Raw genomic sequence first — 19325 nt, 5'->3', positions numbered from 1 at the left:
CACAGCCATAGAACCAAGAAATAAGGTGAGCTAGGATTTGAACCAAGAAAGGTTTTAGCTCAGAGTCTAAGCTCTTAATCACTCCACTAGCTTGTCTTTCAATCCATTACTCACTACAGTCATCTTTGGATATGGAGGCCTGGCCTTAAGTATTTTACTTTGCTTTTAATTACAACAATTTCTCCTCTGCCTCACAATGCCTGTTATTCATAGTGGTTCCCAGGCTACATAACCAACAATAAACCCCTTTCTGCTTTCTGCCTTTAACTGGAACAAGCAGTCTTTGCTTTTGCTACTTTGTGGCTCACCCTCTGTAAATTCAACAATATATAATTAACTCCTATACTCCACTTCTCAGTACAGTTACACAACCTTGGTTTTGAGAGCAGGGACCCATGTGAGTAATGACTTGGGGAAAACCCAGAAGAGAGTAAAGAATGTGGATCTGCTAGATGCTAAAAAACATTCCAAAGACATGGCATTAGTCTGTTAGTTCTCTATGCCATCTCAGAACGAAGACATGTATTTCCTCTCCTCCTTTCTACATCCTTTTGAACTGTCTTCTTTTTGACTATTAAAGCAGATCCTGATGTTCTGATGTTCATTTTCTATGAAGGGAGGGTGAAGAAAGAAAGGCAAGAAAGAAAAAGACAAGGAAACAACAAACAAGATGAGGTTCTGAGACTTCTAACTCTTTAAATAAGTGTTTCTGCATTCTTAATGTGCACAGGAATCACCTTGGCGCCTGTTAATACAGACTGTGATTCAGCAGGTCTAGGTCTTGGGAAGGGGGAAGCTGAGACTGCATTTCTAATAAATTCCTCAGTGATTCTAATACTGTTGGTTTGTGGAAGACACTGAATGGCAGAGGCTCTATATCTTCGCAACTAAAATTCTTTAAAACTTCAATTACTTAAATATCCCAATAATGATTTTTAAATATTGTAATCTAAGTAATGAAGGTATGATACGGAAAAGTCATGTTAACCTCAGTGAATAAAAGTCAACACATCAAAATTTCTCCAACAGATAAAAGAAAAATGACCTGAACCATCTAAATCAGTTGTAGAGCACATTTCTCAGAATACAAAAGTAAACGAATAAATCAATAATAAAACCAAGTAATTAAATCATATTCATATTTTTGCTAGTATATTTATTTTAGGACAGTTTTAGAATAAAGTGTGATTTTTTAATAGTCCTTTGGAATTTCTGGCATATTTAACTAGTCTATAATTTCAGGTTCTTTTAATAGAATTCCTATAAATAAAGTATTATGAGAAGATATTTCCATTGGTAATCAGAAAAGAAAGTTCTGGTCTTGGCTCTGCAGTTGATTAGACAAAATCACTGGCAGGTTGTTGGTTAGCTTGGCTGCATTGGGTTGGTTTCTTCATATAGAAAATGAAAGGTCTGGCTAGTGATCTCTGTGGTTTCTTTTACCTCTAAAAGAAACCTCAAAAAATTGTTCTATCTGAGGTTCAAGCTTACTGCCTAAAGTTTACATGGTTACAAAAGGTTATGACTGCATATTTAGTTTTATGACATAGTATCAGATAAATTTATGGTTTATTAGATTCCAAAATAACTTTGGTATTTAGTGAGGCATCCACCGCCATAGTTCCTGTGGGATGTACTTAACAATTCACCCTTAACAAAATTTGAAAGAATATTTAACAAAAGCAATAGAGATTTCTTCCATAACTAAGACACTGACAAAAAGGCAATAAGCATTTAAACAATAAGCAAATAAGCCAAAGTGAAAGATAAAGAAATTTCCTTCTTCATCTGTATGTAGCTTGCTTTTTATCCTCTATGGAGAGCTAAGAATAATGAATTTTTTTTCAGCATCCTTGACTGATTTGCTAAGAAAATTTCTTACTTATGCATTATAAACAGTTGGATATGGAAACGTTCATTTCCTAATGTTGACAAAGCAAGTATTTAAAATGGAAAGAAAGATGCCCACTCATATGCAGATCCCAGTTCTATGGCCAAATTCAAACCTAAGCCTACTGTTAGTGATGATGCAACTGAATATTCTATTGGTATGGTCATTTAAAATAGATTCTAAGCCTACTTTGAAATATATTCTATGACATATTGAAATATCTTTAGTCTTTATTTTTATTAGCTAAACCCAAAGTATATTTCCTTAAGCCAATTATGCTCAGCAATATTAGTCTGTAAAATTTGCATGTGATAAGATGCACAGATGCCTGTTGACAAGTGATTCTTTAATTAAATCTCTTGATTTGAAATAAAAAAGCATACATTTAAAAAGAGGTTTCAAATCTACAAAATGGAGACATCTTGAAAAGCATGTGTTCTCTTTTCTGTGCGTTGTCTTCTTTCAGTATGTTCTCCTCTATGGCATATAAAATTCTGCCTGTAAAATATTACCGTTTTATTAAGAAACATGAGGTCTAACAAAATTATCAGTTTCTCTAGGATATAATATTTAAATTTACTCTATTTTTTTAATTGAGCAAGGATTAAAAAGACAATTATGAGATGCTTGCTTAAATAAACCTAAGGATAAATCTCAGGTAACAATCATCAAAATAGCCTAAAATTCTTAATTTGTCAATTTAACAAAATATAGTATTTTTAGTATCATCTTAAAATATGATAAGTTGATATGCAGCATCAACATTATACATATATAACAACGCACATATTTGTTATGGTATAATGGCTTTCTAAATTAAATTTTGTTCATAATTTTAGTGCATTCTTCATAGTGTCATACATTAAAACAATTCAATCCTCAATATTTATTCCTTTCGTTTTAACCTTTAGCTATGATTATCATATGCAGAACTTTAATGGAACATTTGTAGGTATTTAAACTCTGATAAAAGTTGCATCATCCTTTTGCATCATTACAGACATTTTGGGTAGCCTCAGATCTTGGTTTAAAATTGCATACTGTGCATAATATACTAGAATATAAATTGAAAACATACTACATGGATATAACTCAAAAAGAGGAAAATATTTATCCTCATACCTTCTCTAATTCACATTTCCTATTCTTTTAAATAGCCTGATTTGAAGAAAAAAATTACTCTTCACAGCTATATCTTAATACTATATTAAATTTATTCTAACAAATCAAATACAACCCATCAAAATGTCAGAATACTCATCTTTTATACAGCTTCTTTTGACAAGTATTGATGTTTTCAATTTTATATATTTAGTATGTTTTAGCATAAAAAGAAATTGAAAGTTTTTTTAGTCTTTACACTAAAGTCCATATTAACAAAATTATAAAATGCAATGGATAATTCACTTACATACTGTATCCCTTTTCCATTTTACAGAAAATTGAAGATCAGAGAAGTTAAGTATCTAAGTTTACACAGCTCCATTCTATCTATATAGTCTGGCTTCAGAGTATGTCCTTGATCTCTGAACAATCTTTATTCTCAAATAATGCTGCTATTTACATAAATTGTTGGCTATACCTCTAGTTATTTCATTAGAATTAGGTTACTAAAAGTGCTTTTTTTGATTCAAATAGATTTTCTCCAAATTTATATAATGCAGAAAATTTTTATTTCATCTAGGTTTTCATGTTTATTAGTTTCAAATTGCATGAAGTGTTTTCTAATCTTTTAAAAAATTATTATAATCCTTACAGTAAACTTCAATTATGATTATTAGTATCATCTCCCATTTTTCTTAAGCTTATCAAGAATTTTCTATCTTGTAATTTTCATTTTTAGTCTCAAAGAATCAGCTCCCGAATTCAAGTATCAGTTCTGCTCGTTTTCTGTTTTCTTTTATTATTAATGATTTTAGGTTTCAAAGAGGTTGCTTTTTCTTCCTTTCTGTAACTTCTTATTCTGAATGTGTGGCTGATTTATCTTCAATCTTGTGTTAGGTTAACTCTTAAAAAAGTTTAGACTTTATTCTATAAATTCTGATATATACTTTTTCTTTATTTTCTTAACAGTATGCACTTGAGATTCTTATTTACTCTTTGAGTTATCCCCTTCCTCCTGTCCCCTTACAAGAGTTTTCATTGGTTGATTGAAAGTTTTTGTCATTACAGGAAGGGGAACATCACACTCTGGGGACTGTTGTGGGGTGGGGGGAGGGGGGAGGGACAGCATTAGGAGATATACCTAATGCTAAATGACGAGTTAATGGGTGCAGCAAAACAACATGGCACATGGATACATATGTAACAAACCTGCACATTGTGCACATGTACCCTAAAACCTAAAGTATAATAATAAAAAAATAAAAAAACAAACAAACAAAAAAAAAGAAAGTTTTTGTCATTAATTACACTGTGGTCAGAAATTATTGGCTATCAAAATTTCTGCTCTTTAAGAACATTTAAAGATAGCTGAATAATTTTTATAAAGTAGCAGAAATGCTTGATTGAACTCTATATTATGCAAAGTTTCACATATGTATATAGGTGCTCATTTATTTGAAATCTTATTAATTTTACAAAATTCTCAATGCTATATATCCTGTAAATTTTGTTATGGACATATAGTTATATGTATAAGTCCTATATTTCAAATGTGTTTACTTGTTTACCCTTGATAATGTAAGAATTTAAATTTATATGATTTGATAATACCATAAGTCTAGATAATAAAGTAAATCCAGTTTGTCTTTTCTAACAAATTTGGCCTTCAACTTCAGTTGTCTGTTCACATTTATCAGATATGTTTATTTTTTTATTATTGATCTTTCTGTGCCACTTTGTTTTAGGTATGACTGTTTTGCAAATGGTATACAGTTCAACTAGGTTTTTTTTTTTTTTAGTATTTTAGCTTTTCTCAAATAATTTAATCCACTTACATTTATTGTCCTAGCTGATTTGTTCTAGTATTGTTTTTGCTTTGTACTTTCTAATTTGGGAACTTGCTTTTCCTTTGGTTTCTGACATTGCTCTTATCTTTTGAAGGCATTTTGAATATAGGAATCCTATGCACAATTCTACTATGGTTGCTTCTCATGCCTATATTTCTCTCATTATTATTAAAAATATGGCAAAAACTGCAATTACTTTCACATCAACCTAATGAAATAAGAAACAAAAAAACCTCTTGACACCTGCTTCTATTTTCCTGTTTATGTAAGACAAGAAAATTATAGTTTCATTACTTTCTTTGCCTTTCCACCAATGCTTATAATCAGATCTCTACTTCCTACTAATTTTTTTAAATTTGTCTCTCAATTAGCTGGGCATACACTATACTTGTATTTTTACAAATATGTTTCTTCATTCAAATTATAGTTTTCAGATTGGCTTTTCAATCTCTGACTTTCACATCTAACATTATTACTGATAGTTTTGTGGGTTTTTTTTTTGAGACAGTGTCTTGCTCTGTCACCCAGGCTGGAGGGAGTACAGTGGCATCATCATAGCTCACTGAAATCTCAAACTCCTGGGCTCAAGCAATCCTCTTGCTTCGGCCTCACAAGAAACTGGTGTACATCAACACACCTGGCCAATTTATTTATTTTCTTATAGAGACAGTGTCTTGCTATGTTGCCCAGGTTGGTCTCAGACTCCTGGTGTCAAGAGATCCTCCCACTTTGGCCTCTGAAAGTGCTGGGATTACAGGAGAGAACTACTGTGTCCAGCCTCTCATGTAGTTCTTTTCTTTATCCTGTTCCTTTTTATTCCAGAAGGGCGTCTCCAGTTTCTCTTTCACCATGTATTTGACTGATTTTTAATCATTTCTGTTATTTACTGCCTTCAACATAGTTTTTAAAGTCTCTTCTAAAACATTTCTAGGGTTGTTTTTCCTTCCTCATTTCAGCTGTTCTTTCTGTATCCCCAGCCTTTCAATTCCAAGCCTACTCTGCTTTAATGGCTTCCTACTGTTTCAAAAAGGTTTATGTCCTTGAGCATTTTTTGAGAAGATTAACAATATTAGTTCTCAAGTTTTCATCTGAATTTTATAAAAATCAATTCTCTAGATTCTGTTTTTATGCTGAGTCATTGAGGCAAATCATCCTTTCCCCTAGTTTGTAATTTCCCTTCATAGGTCCCAAATAGTTTCTTTGTGTTTAGTGGTTCTTAAGGTGGAACAATCAATCTAGGCAGAACCAGTTCCAACAACCTGGGTAGGTAGATTGTTCTTGGTTTATATGATTGTCCACTTGGCTGTGAGCAGATGGCTCCTCCTGGATTTAGATTTGAAGAGCCAGTATCTGAATCTACCCTAGAATAATCTCTAATGCCTACTTAGGTGGACTTGCTTTTTGGTCCAATTTTATGATTATGCTGGAGAATCGGAAACAAATTTGTGGTTTGTTCTGGGGTAGTGTACACTTGAAAGCACATATGAAAATCCAGTATCTTCTTGCCTTTATCCCTTTCTCAAATGCTTTTGCTAGGTGGCTGAGCATCCCAGGAGAAGAATCCCTTTCCTCCCCATTGTTTTGTACACTGAGTATTCTTGTCTGAATGGATACTGAAATAAAAAAGCTGATGAGGGCAGGGAGGTGAAAAACAATAACAACACAACTCGGCTCTAGATGGTTCAGAAAATAAGTTTCTGCTCAGTTGAGGAAATGTCACTAGCTTTTCTGGTTAGTGCCATAGACAGTAGAAGAAAGCCAAGTCAGTTTTTCCTCCCTTCCTTTTCTCTTTGTGGCTATCTGTATTGTTTAGATGGCAGAACATGAAGTCTGCAAGGTAAAAATATGTTTCTCCGTCCACGCCATAGATGATGTGACCTTTGACGTGGCTCTTCTTTATCATTGCTACAGAGCTGTCTCTAGAGTTTGTCTTTTATTTCATTATTGGATATTAAATAGAAAGCTGGGAGTATTGTATCAGGCAAAGGCAGTCTGCTACTTGTTTAAACTAGAGGCTTACATTTTATTAAAATCTGAAGTTCTACAAAGGGAAGTCCACAGAGAGGCAGGGAAACTGAGGAATGAAGTAACAAGAGACCTAGGCAGAATGGATATAAAGGTGTAATTTTCTACAAGTGAATTCTTCTTTACCATGCTGAGGTATAAAGAGGTAAAAAATATGAAGAAAAGCATTTAAAATGTATATAATTTATCTTTCTCAGTATAGCTCTAAACATATGCTTAATATTTTTATTAACATTGTTACAATTAAACCCAGAATCTATACTTACATCTTACTATGCAATAAATAAATAAATAAATAAAAAATAATGACTGGTGATTCTCAGATCAAGAACTCAATAATGAGTCTTAAAAATTCTATGACAAACAGAAGTAAACTTCGTAGCCATTCCTCAGTTACACTGTTGGTCTGGTTCTGTGTAGGCACCTAGCACGCCCTGAGACTTAGAATCCTGACCAATGAGACACAAACATCTTTAAAGAAATCCACATACTTCATAACTAAAGGATGGCTATTATTAAAAAAACAAAATACCAAGTGTTGACAAAAATATGGACAAATTGGAACTGTGTACTTTACTTGTGGAAATGTAAAATGATGTAGCTGCTAGGGTAAATAGTATGGAAGTTCCTCAACAAATTAAACGTAGAACTACCACATGCTCCAACAATTCCACTTTTTTTTTTTTTTAATTATTAGACAGAGTCCTGCTCTGTTGCCAGGCTGGAGTGCAGTGGCACTATCTCGGCTCACTGCAACCTCCACCTTCCGGGTTTAAGGGATTCCCCTGCCTCAGCCTCCTGAGTAGCTGGGACTACAGGTGCGCCCCACCATGCACAGCTAATTTTTTGTATTTTAGTAGAGACTGGGTTTCACCATGTTGTCCATGATGGTCTCGATCTCCTGACCTTGTGATCCACCCACCTCAGCCTCCCAAAGTGCTGGGATTATAGGCATGAGCCACTGTGCCTGGCCCCAACAATTCCACTTCTGCGTATATACCCAACAGAAATGAAAGCAAGGACTTGGACAGATATTTGTACGTCCATGTTCGTAGCAGCATTATTCACAACGCCCAAAAGATGGAAGCAACCTAAGTGTCTATTGACAGGTGAAAGGATAAATAAAATGTAGTATATACATAGATGGAAATATTATTCAGCCTTTAAAAGGAAGAAAATTCTGACACATGCTACAACGTGGATGTACCCTGCGGTATGTCAAGTAAAATATGCCAGTCACAAAAGGACAAAGACCGTAAGATCCCACTCATATGAGGTACCCGGAGTAGTCAAATTCTTAAAGACAGAGAATGAAATGGTGGTTGCCAGGGGATAGGGAAAGGAGGAAATGAGAAATTAGTGTTTAGTGAGTACAGAATTTCATTTTTACAAGATACAAAGAGTTCTGAAGATGGATGGTGATGACAGTTGTATAACAATGAGAATGTACTTAATGCCACTGAACTGTACATTTAAAAATGGTTAAGATGGCAACCTTTGTTTACACTTTACCATAATACAAAAACCAAAACCAAAACAACAGAGCTCCACAGGCAGAGTGGATGTGCCCCCTCCGTTTAGAAACACTATTCTGGCCAGGCGTGGTGGCTCGCGCCTGTAATCCCAGCACTTTGGGAGGCCGAGGTGGGCGGATCACTTGAGGTCAGGAGTTTGAGACCAGCCTAGCCAACATAGTGAAACCCTGTCTCTACTAAAAATATAAAAATTAGCCAGGCGTAGTGGCAGGTGCCTGTAATCCCAGCTACTCTGGAGGCTGAGGCAGGAGAATCACTTGAACCTGGGAGGTGGAGGTTGCAGTGAGCCGAGATTTGCCACTACACTCCCGCCTGCCGACAGAGTGAGACTCCATCTCAAAAACAAAAACAACAACAACAAAAAAAGATAAAGAAACACTATTACAATAAAAAGGAAAACAAATATCTTTAATAAGTAGTTGTGTCTAAAGACATCCAAATACCTAGCTGACTTTATCGTCTTGCTAAAAAAGTAGATACTTAAATAAACAGCTTGCTTGTTTGTTCCACTTCTTAGTAGCCTAAAACAGGGTTTTGAATAAATATAATGTCTGGTATGCTACACTTCTCCAAAACTCTCCCATGTGATAATGAAGGATTTTTACCTTAAAATAATCATTTAGAAAACATACAATATGCTTCTTAAGGAGAAAAACAAACTATTAAAAGTTAAAGCTAATGAAGTATAATACAAAAAAAAAAAAATCACAAACATACAAATTCTAGCATAAGTTGTTTGGAAAGCCATTCCTCAGAAAAACTACCTAAAAATGCTTTAGAAAGAAGTTTTCTACATATCAGGAATAGGAGTGGTATGGTATAATATTCAGATCACATCTAAATATCAGGTAGTATTTTAATTTGAATTTAGCCAAAGTCATATTTTTCTTTAACATAAATGTACAGTTATGAGACTGATAAAATCGATAGTTCCCAGGCTCTAGCAATTAAAAATTAACCAAATTAGAAACAGTAAGTCTATCTGCAAAACAGCTAACTTAGAAATAAATCCATCTGATGCTCCTTCAGGAAAATTAGAAAACAGATGAAACACCAAAGCTGACCTTAATCCAAACCTGCTAAATTAATAATTTAGCCTCAGTTTGCACTGTCAGTATTAAAACTTGGGCTGATATTTTAAAAGATGGTCAATTCCAGGATTTTCATGGAGCACTAAATGAGAAAAGGAAAAGAGAGGAAGATCAGTGCACCTGCTAGAAGACAGGTGTTAGGTAAGCAAGGACCAAGTTTCAGATGCCAGGTGAGTTATTTAGAGCCCAATGAACAAAACTGGTATATAGCCCCTGAAGCACACATCCTCAGATTTTGATAAAGCACATTAAACACAGGTTCTAGGTATGCAAGTTTATGTATAATCCAGGAATTTGTAAAGAAGGAGTTCAAGGATAGAAGTCTGAAGAAATGGGATAAGGATGGGATCTGATCCTGCTCATAGGAGCATGAAAGTGGTGTAGGGGAGGTGGGAGCTGGTAGAGATGAGGAGAAACAGCAAGAGGAGATGCAGAACCCGAGTCTTAGTGGAAACCAAACACCGAAATCCAAACTCAGGCTTGCAGACACTGAAAACTCAGGCAAACAGAAGTAGAGCAGCAACAGATCCTAGACAGATCTGACTGGAGGCCAGGTAACAGAATGCAGACAATAAAAGGTTGAACATGGCACAGAAGACCACCACCACCAAGTTGTTTTGATGCTCAGCTGAGCAACTGAGGTAGGGGCCCTGTTGTTTGGGATTCCAGCCCAGAATATAAAAGAGAACAGGGTATGAACATCCTGGCCAAGAATGTTCTCCACCTTAAGTTTGCAGGTCATGTTTATTCTGCTGTAGTCTTACTAAGGGTTTGGCATAACCTATTTTTCCCTTTCATTTCCCTAATCATTTCAACTGGGCTGGTAATCCCTAATACGCGTCTGGGGAACAATGACACCTACTGTTTGAGCTCCTATAACTGCAATTAACTTGCTACATGGAATGGTGGCAGGTGTAGATTGATAGCTACTGTTTCCTTCCTTTGCAAAAAATGACAAATGGCTCTTTGGTGAGTTAAGTTGGAGAAGTACTGAAATTAGAGATGACAGAGTTATCACAGAAGATATTTGATTTAGAATAAAAATATGAGTGTGTGTCTATAACAGCCCTACCTTATTACAGAAAGGACTGAAGGTAACTGAAATATACGGTAGACTAACATGGGATTCAGGCATGACTGTTCAGTGAGAATATCACATTACAGAAACTGAAATTCCATAAGGTGATAACGAGCAATATAATGACTGAAACGGCCTCTCTGGTTCCCTGTTCCTGCATCCCTTTCTTCTCCCCTGGCCACAGCAAGGTCCTGGGACCTCCACTAGTGTGCACTGTGGCCTCTTCACACGCTCTCCGTCTGCATCCTCTATCCCAGACACAGACTCTGTCCTGTTATATACAATCCATCTCTTCTCCACTCCAGTAGCAGGATCCCCATGTGATCTCCTGTACCCTAGGGCCGCTATGGGTCATCTACCCTTCTTCCTTTGAGGCTGGAGGCCTGCTCTGCTCTCATCTTCTGTCTGTTCTGATCTGCATTCTGAAGACTGTCCACTCACAGACTTGTAGCCACTGAGTTTTGCTGTTCCACCTCTTTATGCTGGACCTTTCAGAATTAACCACCAAACTGAATATCCCACTGCTGACCAGCTTTCCCAGCCCTATCTGCTCCATGGCTGCTTGTGGCTGGATCTACTTCCGGTGAGTACCCCTCTCAGCAGATGTGTCTTATGTCTTGATTGGGCCTGCTTTTGAAATTCTAATTTCAGGCTAATAATTACTATTTTTGCATTTATGAAATAGTTCTGCTTAGTTTAAATCTCCATCATATGAAAAGAATGCCTGCTGGTAACTTCTCCTTTTTCTACCACAAATGTGGGCCAGTATGCATATTCATTCTCTTTTTCCCCCTAATTTTATCATATTTTAGTTTTTATGACTCAACATTGAAAAAATCAAGTAGCTTCTATTAAGACTTCAGTAAATATATTACTGATTTTCTTTTACTCTATTTTCTTGTACTTTCATTCTGCAAGTACAGGACATTCAGAGAAATAAGTTCTCAATCGTTGGCATATGATCCAGTGCTAAAGTCTCCTATACTATGTAAAATTAAATTTCCATTAACATATAATAAGCATTTGTTGATATTACTGTGTGTATTTACATAATGAATATCAGACTCACTACGTGCTCAGCAACATCCTGATGTGTTCACAGGAATTGCATAGTTGAGATACCCTATGAACCAGAGTATGCTGATTTGGTTGGCAGGAAACCAGGATGAAAAAAATGGACCACGTTGTCTCATACTGAAACCTCAAATGTTCCCTCTCTTGCCATAAAGTGATTATGCAATATGCTGCAAGTCACTAAAGGGTAAACACTACTAAAAAGCAGTTACTTGGCTATGCCTGAAGTCCTATGACACATTTCTGAAGTACTAGTGGTTGAATTATAGCCTAAATCCATTCTGGGACTATTTCAACAAGTCGGATTCAAAAATAAATAAATAAACAAATTCTGTATTGCATCTCCTGACATTTCTTTTAAAAAGCAGTCGACTTCAGGCCAGGCGCGGTGGCTCATGCCTGTAATCCCAGCACTTAGGGAGGCTGAGGCGGGTGAATCACGAGGTCAGGAGTTCAAGACCAGCCTGGCCAAGATGATGAAACCCTGTCTCTACTAAAAATACAAAAATTAGCCGGGCGTGGTGGCGGGTGCCTGTAATCCCAGCTACTCGGGAAGCTGAGGCAGAGAACCGCTTAAACCTGGGAGGCAGAGGCTGTAGTGAGTCGAGATCATGCCACTGCAATCCAGCCTGGGCGACAGAGCAAGACGCCGTCAAAAATAAATAAATAAAATAAAATAAAATAAGATAAATAAAAAGTAGTATACTTCAGGAAATATTTTAAAAAACAAACATCAGCATTATTTTACATGCATATATACTTTTCAAATATATTTTCTAAGCCTTTGAAGTGGGTAGGTAGTAAGAAAAGACATGCAATAAGGAAGACTCGATTCTAGGCTATATCTCAGATGACTCACTGGAAAACTCTATCAGTACAGCATTCAATCACCAGAGAGAAGTGATCTTGAATTCTGTTAATTTACCTGCTTTAACATTGTTACTCTGGGTTTATAAGTTTTAGAAAATCATCTTAAACCCTATACACTTGCTGAATATTTAGTTTCCTTCTCCGCTATGACATAGAAAATGATGTAACACAACCCAAGGCTTTATCTGTGAGTGGGTCTTGTACCCATTCACCCCCCACTAACCTATGCATATGTATATGTATAAAATAGAGATTTTTAACTTTGCTTACAGCCTAATCATCAGGCAGTTTTTAAATTAAAATGATCACCTTGGCACTTTTGAATTTAAAACAAGATGTCTTATTTTAGTTGTTTCAACTATATTAGACATTTAAAAAAATATTTCTTGAACCAAAGGGGAAAATACAGTAAGGTGAAGAGCTCCAGCAAGTTAGTCTGGCCACAGTAATGAATGTTCTATTGAAAGAGATTAAAATGAGCAAATAAACCCAAAGAAGCCTTAACCCTCCTTTATTCCCTGTAGTAGACCAACAAAAATCAAATAAATACCTCAAATAGAAAGGTGACAGAGGTCTTTCATCTTCCTGTGAACTAAAAGGAAAATAAATTTTGAATTAATATAATGTCTGTTAATATGACATGTCAATTTTACTAAAAATGTTCTACCTGTCAAAAATGTTGATTTAGCATATTAAAGCCAATCTCATGATGGGGTAAGGTTAGTAAAACACGATCCACCTCGGACCTAGCCAAGGTCAATTACTTCTTGTCATGATACCATCAAGTGAGGCTTCTTTCAAGATCAGCTAAGACAAAAGTAATTCACATCACACTTTCAAGAGGAAGCTTTTTACTGCCTTATTCTAGAGGCCCAATTCAAGTATTTGTATATTACACATAAACCCTTAAAATGATTACATACTAATTTATCTCAACAAAGCTGACTGCAGCTCATTAACATGATGATGAAAATAAGAAACAACCAACAAAACATTCCTGTTAAGAACGAGCCACTACAGGAATGATTCCCTAGCAATGAAGAGCACATCAGTAAACAGCACCACACTCACGGGCTCTTTGTCCTTCTGCAGTTACTCTACTAAGTATTAACTAGTGTGTATAACATGAAAGGACATAAATGAAATCATTAAAATGTTTAAGTTCCTCAAACAACACAGACAAAATATTAAGCTCAATACATTGAAAGTTAATTTTTTTTTTTTTTTAAAGACATGGTCTCACTCTGTTGGCCAGGCTAGAGTGCAGTGGTACGATCATGGTTCACTGTAGCCACAAACTCCCAGGCTCAAGTGATCCTCCCATGTCAGCCTCTGGGGTATCTGGGACCACAGGCACGTGCTACCATGCCAGGCTAGTTTTTTATTTTTTGTGGAGACGGAGTCTCACCATGTTGCCCATGCTGGTCTTGAACTCCTGGGCTCAAGTGATCCTCCCGGCTCAGCCTCCCAAAGTGCTGGGATTACAAACATGAGCCGCCATGCCTGGCCTAGAAATTTAATTTTTAAAATGTAACATATATGCTATATTTTCTTTTCCTTGCTTTAGCTTGTTTTATTTTTCCTAATAAATGATCTCAAAGTATAGAATGAATCTCTCCCCCTTGCTGTCCACTGGAGTGATCTTTGAACTTTTAAAATTATGCACTCATAAAACTTGCTTTTCAGTAGCCACTCCCCTCAAATATATAACTGATTAAATATATAACTATATTATGTACATCATTAAACAGATAAAAGTAGAAAGATAAAGTATTAAATAAAATGAAAAAGAAGGTTTAATATTTTCTTTTTTTTTTTTTTTAACTAAAAAGTAAACTTTAATGTTGAAAGTGCAAACTTGGGGAAGACAGAAAAGATCACACACAAGGCTGTCACTTCACACTTGGAAGGTTGCACAGCGGCTGGGCAGAGGCGCTCCTCGCTTCCCAGACGGGGTGGCCGGGCAGAGACGCTCCTCACTTCCCAATAAAATATTTTCTTTTGTACCCCTAGGGTTCCTCTTGGATATCACCTGGGGTGTACACCACCTTACCGCATCTGGGAAAGCAACTAACTAACTGCAGCATTCTCTTTCTCTCTCTTTTTGCTTATTTTTAATTTTCTTAGGCATCATTCATGAAAAGAGAAAAGTCTGCTTCGACTGATAGTATTAAACCTGCAGTCAGTAAACTCCTATTACAGAGTTATACTGTAAAACACACACAAGCAAACAAAATCCTGTCCTGGAAGTTGAACAGGTCTTAACATTTTAGAAGGAATATGGAACATAAAATGTGACACACTGTTTTTCATTCTCTCATGATTTGGGTTTCCAATTTCAACACTGATCAGCTGTTCTAATGCCCATGTTGCCAAATATCTTAATGTTTATAACTAATGGTGTTAACTCTTCCCAGGTGAGGGGTAAGTGATGGGCTGTAATGTGGATGGACTGAGGGCAAAGCTTGTAGAATTAGGTTGCAGGGTTGAAGAGTTAGAGGGGACAACACCTGGGAAATGTCCAGGTGTCCAGGAGGAAACCACCTGAAACAGCGCTTTTATAGGAGGTGACCACTTTTAAGTCAACCTGACAGAAGTCACTTACACATTTGACTTCCAAATACTCCTAGAAAACACTAAACAAAACAATTGTAAAAATGTTAGAACTGGGTTTCCTGATCAAGAAATTGATCATTATGCCAAAGAAACACTATGCCAAACAAACAAACAAAAAACCTGCCTCTAAAAACCTCTGATGATCTTGTTATTCTAGGAAAGGCCTCCGTGTTTTGTAAAGTGAGTTCTACATACTTTCTTTACCCAGCACAGATCCTTTACTGGAACATGTGGCAAACTGAAGGAAAATTGACATGGTTACTGCAACATTCTTTGATGTGCATTCAATTAGCAATATGCTTCATTTTCTTAAGTGCTTTTGAGAGATGATTTAAATGGTTCACGGCTCTGAACACAGCTGTTCATGTGTCTTAGCTATTCGCGTGTCTGTGTGCTAAATTTCTTTGCAGCAAACAGAAGCAATACTTTTTTCCTTTCATCTCCCTCACAAATTTCATATCAATTATGACTGCGGGCCAGATCCTACCACAGGTCCTACATTAATTATCTCAATTAGATCCTCACAAAACTTCCCTGGTACTGGCTTCTTGCTCCTTCTTTAATTCAGGTGAGAAAAGCAGTCTCAGAGTGAGTACATAACTCATTCAGATGATGCAGCTAGTGAAGTGTAAATTACCGTATTACATGTTAGTTCATTTTTCCCACTTGTTTTCCCTTCATTTTTAACCTATCAAAGTACGGCGAGATGACTGGGTTAGTGAAGAAAATGCATTCGATGGCCAGTCTGCATTCCAGCAGCCACAACAAGATCTCGTGGACTTGATAAGCTCCTTGTCATGCTTCTGATTATGGCAACTCTACATCACCTTAGTCAAAGTCCATTCGTAATGCATTATGCCTGACAGCACTTATAAGGTGATTAATTTATTAAAATATACTGGCACGATGTCAAGAATGTCTCTTGATAGAAACACAAGATTTTAATCATAAGCAAATATTTTATCTGGCCTGTATTTGCACAAAGTAAATTCATCAATGAAAGACAAAATAAGAAATTCTTAATTTGGCTATGCCCCTGAATTTTGACCAGTTTTTGTTCTAAAAAAGAAAATGTAAGCCCTGAAATTTAAGTAAAATAAAGCAGAGTCAGTATTATATTTAGTCAACAATCAGCAGTTAACAGTGGAGCAATCCATGCATAGTCCCAGAGAAAAACAATATAATTTGGAAAGAAAATGAGGGTAAATAAATCAATTTTTATTTTAAAAGCATATTTCTCTTTTCCCTTTCATAAAAGTACCCTTTTCTGGGATTTAGTAATACAATCTAAACAAAGGCATAAATTTTGAGACAACTAAATCATTGATTTCAAATTGATGTAGCCAACTAATTTTAGAAATAAATTTAATGCATTGATTTCGAAGGCAATTTTAAAGAAAAATGGCCAAGGACAATTCTTCCAAATAAAGTCAACAAAATAAACTTTTCCACAAAATGTAGAAACCAGAATGCACATTTGAAAAAATTACCATTTTTATATAGCTGTACAAAGATATTGTACTATTACTACAGGCTCCAAAACATCTTTAACAAAGATTATTTACACCTATTTCTGTTTTTGTGTCAATCTGTCATGTTCAATGATACTAAAGGATTTTGCCTAAATTCTAACTTGAGCATAATTTGTCATAATTTTTTCCTAAAGATGAAATTGAGAATTAATTCTGATTCACTTTTAATTTTTAAAAATAAGCACATGTTCTGTGAATGAAGAAGGAAGTGTGTGTCATGAAATTAAACCAATGACAAATTGAAACAACTTAGAATTCATTCTATTTCCTCCTTGGTTACCAGTAACAACTCCGTGTTTTAATTATTTCCTATTTGCTGACTCTCAATAATGGCCAAGCTTAAGCAGCCAATTATAAGTAGTTTACTTAAAAAAAAAAAATCAAACATACACTGAGAGATTTGGGCAACCACCTCATTTATGTGATTATGCTTAATGTTCTCAGATACGTGGTACTATATTCTCAAAATAACTGCTTGTGGGAAGAACATTTATCATATAGACCTAAATAACAGTCTAAATCTAAGAAGCTACAACTGAGAATGCCAATAACTTAGATATTTTTATCTAAGTTTTAGCAGAGTCCTGTCTTATTTTTTATAGAGCTTGACATTGGTTAATGCACATAAATAAATGACACCTAGACTGATAATCTCTTCATGAGTTAGCCTAATTTCTAAACTGAAGCCACAGAATGCAGTGCAATGCCTATCAGTTTAATTATACAGCAAGCTAAAGGAAATCATGAAAGGCATAGTGTTGTCTATGTCTAAGAAAAACCAAATAATGTTGGGAGAATTCCCAGGGCAAGTACCCAGAATGGACCTTCAATTACTCCATCAAACCACCATTCCATTCCATTCCCTTTTTAACTCTCCAATTACTTGAACTTTCTAATTGGTTAATGTGGCTGGCTACCAAAAAATTAACATAATTTGCATATTTAGCCACACACTTTAAATATATTTCTAAGTGGTTTGAGACAGAAGAAATAGTTTGTAAGTGTTCCTTGAATACTGAAAAGTACAGAAAAACAAGTAAATGCTAAGAATTCGGTCCCATTCATTGAAGAAACTAGAAAAACCATCTATGTGGCTTAAAAAACAAAACGAGCAAAAGAGAGAAAGAAAGTGAGGGACAAGTAAAAGAAAAGTATAAAGTAAACATTTTTTCGGGAACTCAGGCATTTTCCACATGTGCTACAGAATGTAAGGGGAGGAATTTTCTTAGAGAATGATGAGTGAAGTTAGCACATTTTCCTTTCCTTCCTTGTTCTCAAAACATAAAGTGCAACACATGTACTTGAGCACTTTCAATTTATCCACAGTCTCAGTCATTAACCATGCCACTTGCCAACTGGGGAGGTACGTGGCAGCCACTGTTCTGTTGCTTAGGTTTTCGGTTTGGTCCCAATCAAGAACATTAAAAAAAAAAAAAAAGTCCCCGTGGGTGTTTTTTTTTTTTTTTTTCCTGGAAAACAAATGTAAGCATTTTCAGATCAGTTCATAACTGTTTGCAGCTGTAATTTGTTGGGGATGGGGGATATTTTACAATTTTTTTTGTAAACCCAGGCAGCTTTGTTTATAGTTTTATTATTTGCACTTTGTGCCTAAGAACACAACTCTTAGCCAGTAGAAATACAAATTATTGCAGTTCAAGGGCAAATAGATTTTCCAGACCAAAGGTTAAATGCAAAGAGCTGAAGTTGTTAGTATTCACAGAACAGAAATTTTTAGCTAACAGTAAGAGGTATTATTCTGAAGGCAAAACAAATAGACAAAAAGACTTCCAAAGATTTAGATTTTATTCCAGTAAGATAGAAAAATATTTCTACCAGTTTTTGTCTGTTTAGTGGAAATTTGAAATATATTGTTATCAGTTGAATTATGTCACCCCAAAAATACACACTGAGGCCAAAATCCCTCATACTTTAGAAAGTTATCTTATTTAGAAACAGGGTCTTGACAGAGATGATCAAGTTAAAATAAAGTCATTAAGATGGGCCTGAATCTAATATGACTAACGTCTTTATAAAAAGGGGAAATTTGGGCACAAAGACAGATATGCACCCAGGCAGAATATCATGTGAAGATTGGAGTTATGCTGCCCCAAGCAACGGAACTACTTGAAGCTAGGGAAGAGGCCTGGAACATATCAAATTCAGATAGAAAAACATGCCTAACAAAGGTGCTTCAATCTTACACAAAGGTTATGCTCTAAAAGTTCATTTACAGGAATGCTAAGACTATAATCAATTTCCCATACTGACATGGGGATTTGATTTCCAGGCCTGTATCCGAAAGTCTATCTAACCTCTCATTCAAGTGAACTATCCTCATAAGCAGTCCAGATACAATATTTTTTTAAAGTTTTAATGATGATTCAGTTAGAAACACATTTTATATCATGACAGTATACATACATATAAATCAGACACAAATTTCACAAAAATTATTCTTAGTTTGCTGGGATATTTTCTATTTTGTTATTAATATTGGTCACATCCTGCTAAATTGGCTTTATGACCACTAACAGGTCATGACCCACAGAATTAAAAAATACTGTTCTAGAACACTATGCTAAATACACATCTCCCTTGCTTGCTATATAATGCACACTGAATGAATGCTGATGAATTAAGATCTATGTTCTCACAAGACAAA

The 19325-nt window shown here is 35.5% G+C and overlaps 1 protein-coding gene across 9 annotated transcripts in view; it reads right to left on the bottom strand.

Moving 5' to 3' along the window:
• FAM13A (family with sequence similarity 13 member A) overlaps positions 1-19325 on the bottom strand; it is a 431061-nt gene that overhangs the window by 65737 nt on the left and 345999 nt on the right. For 6 of the 9 annotated variants that reach the window (XR_010113828.1, XM_063610243.1, XM_063610245.1 and 3 more), the window contains one exon: positions 13066-13107. The exons of the other annotated variants lie outside the window; for them this stretch is intronic. Coding sequence is in view for 5 of the 6 variants with exons in the window: in XM_063610243.1 (XP_063466313.1) it covers positions 13066-13107 (42 nt within the window). In the remaining variant the exon portion in view is untranslated. The remainder of the gene's footprint in view (positions 1-13065; positions 13108-19325) is intronic. 9 annotated transcript variants of the gene reach the window in all.

Source organism: Symphalangus syndactylus, chromosome 10 (genome assembly GCF_028878055.3).
Source record: "Symphalangus syndactylus isolate Jambi chromosome 10, NHGRI_mSymSyn1-v2.1_pri, whole genome shotgun sequence".
Lineage (NCBI taxonomy): Eukaryota > Metazoa > Chordata > Mammalia > Primates > Hylobatidae > Symphalangus > Symphalangus syndactylus.
The sequence above is the reverse complement of the archived record's forward strand: the minus strand, read 5'-3'. Positions and strand labels throughout refer to the sequence as shown.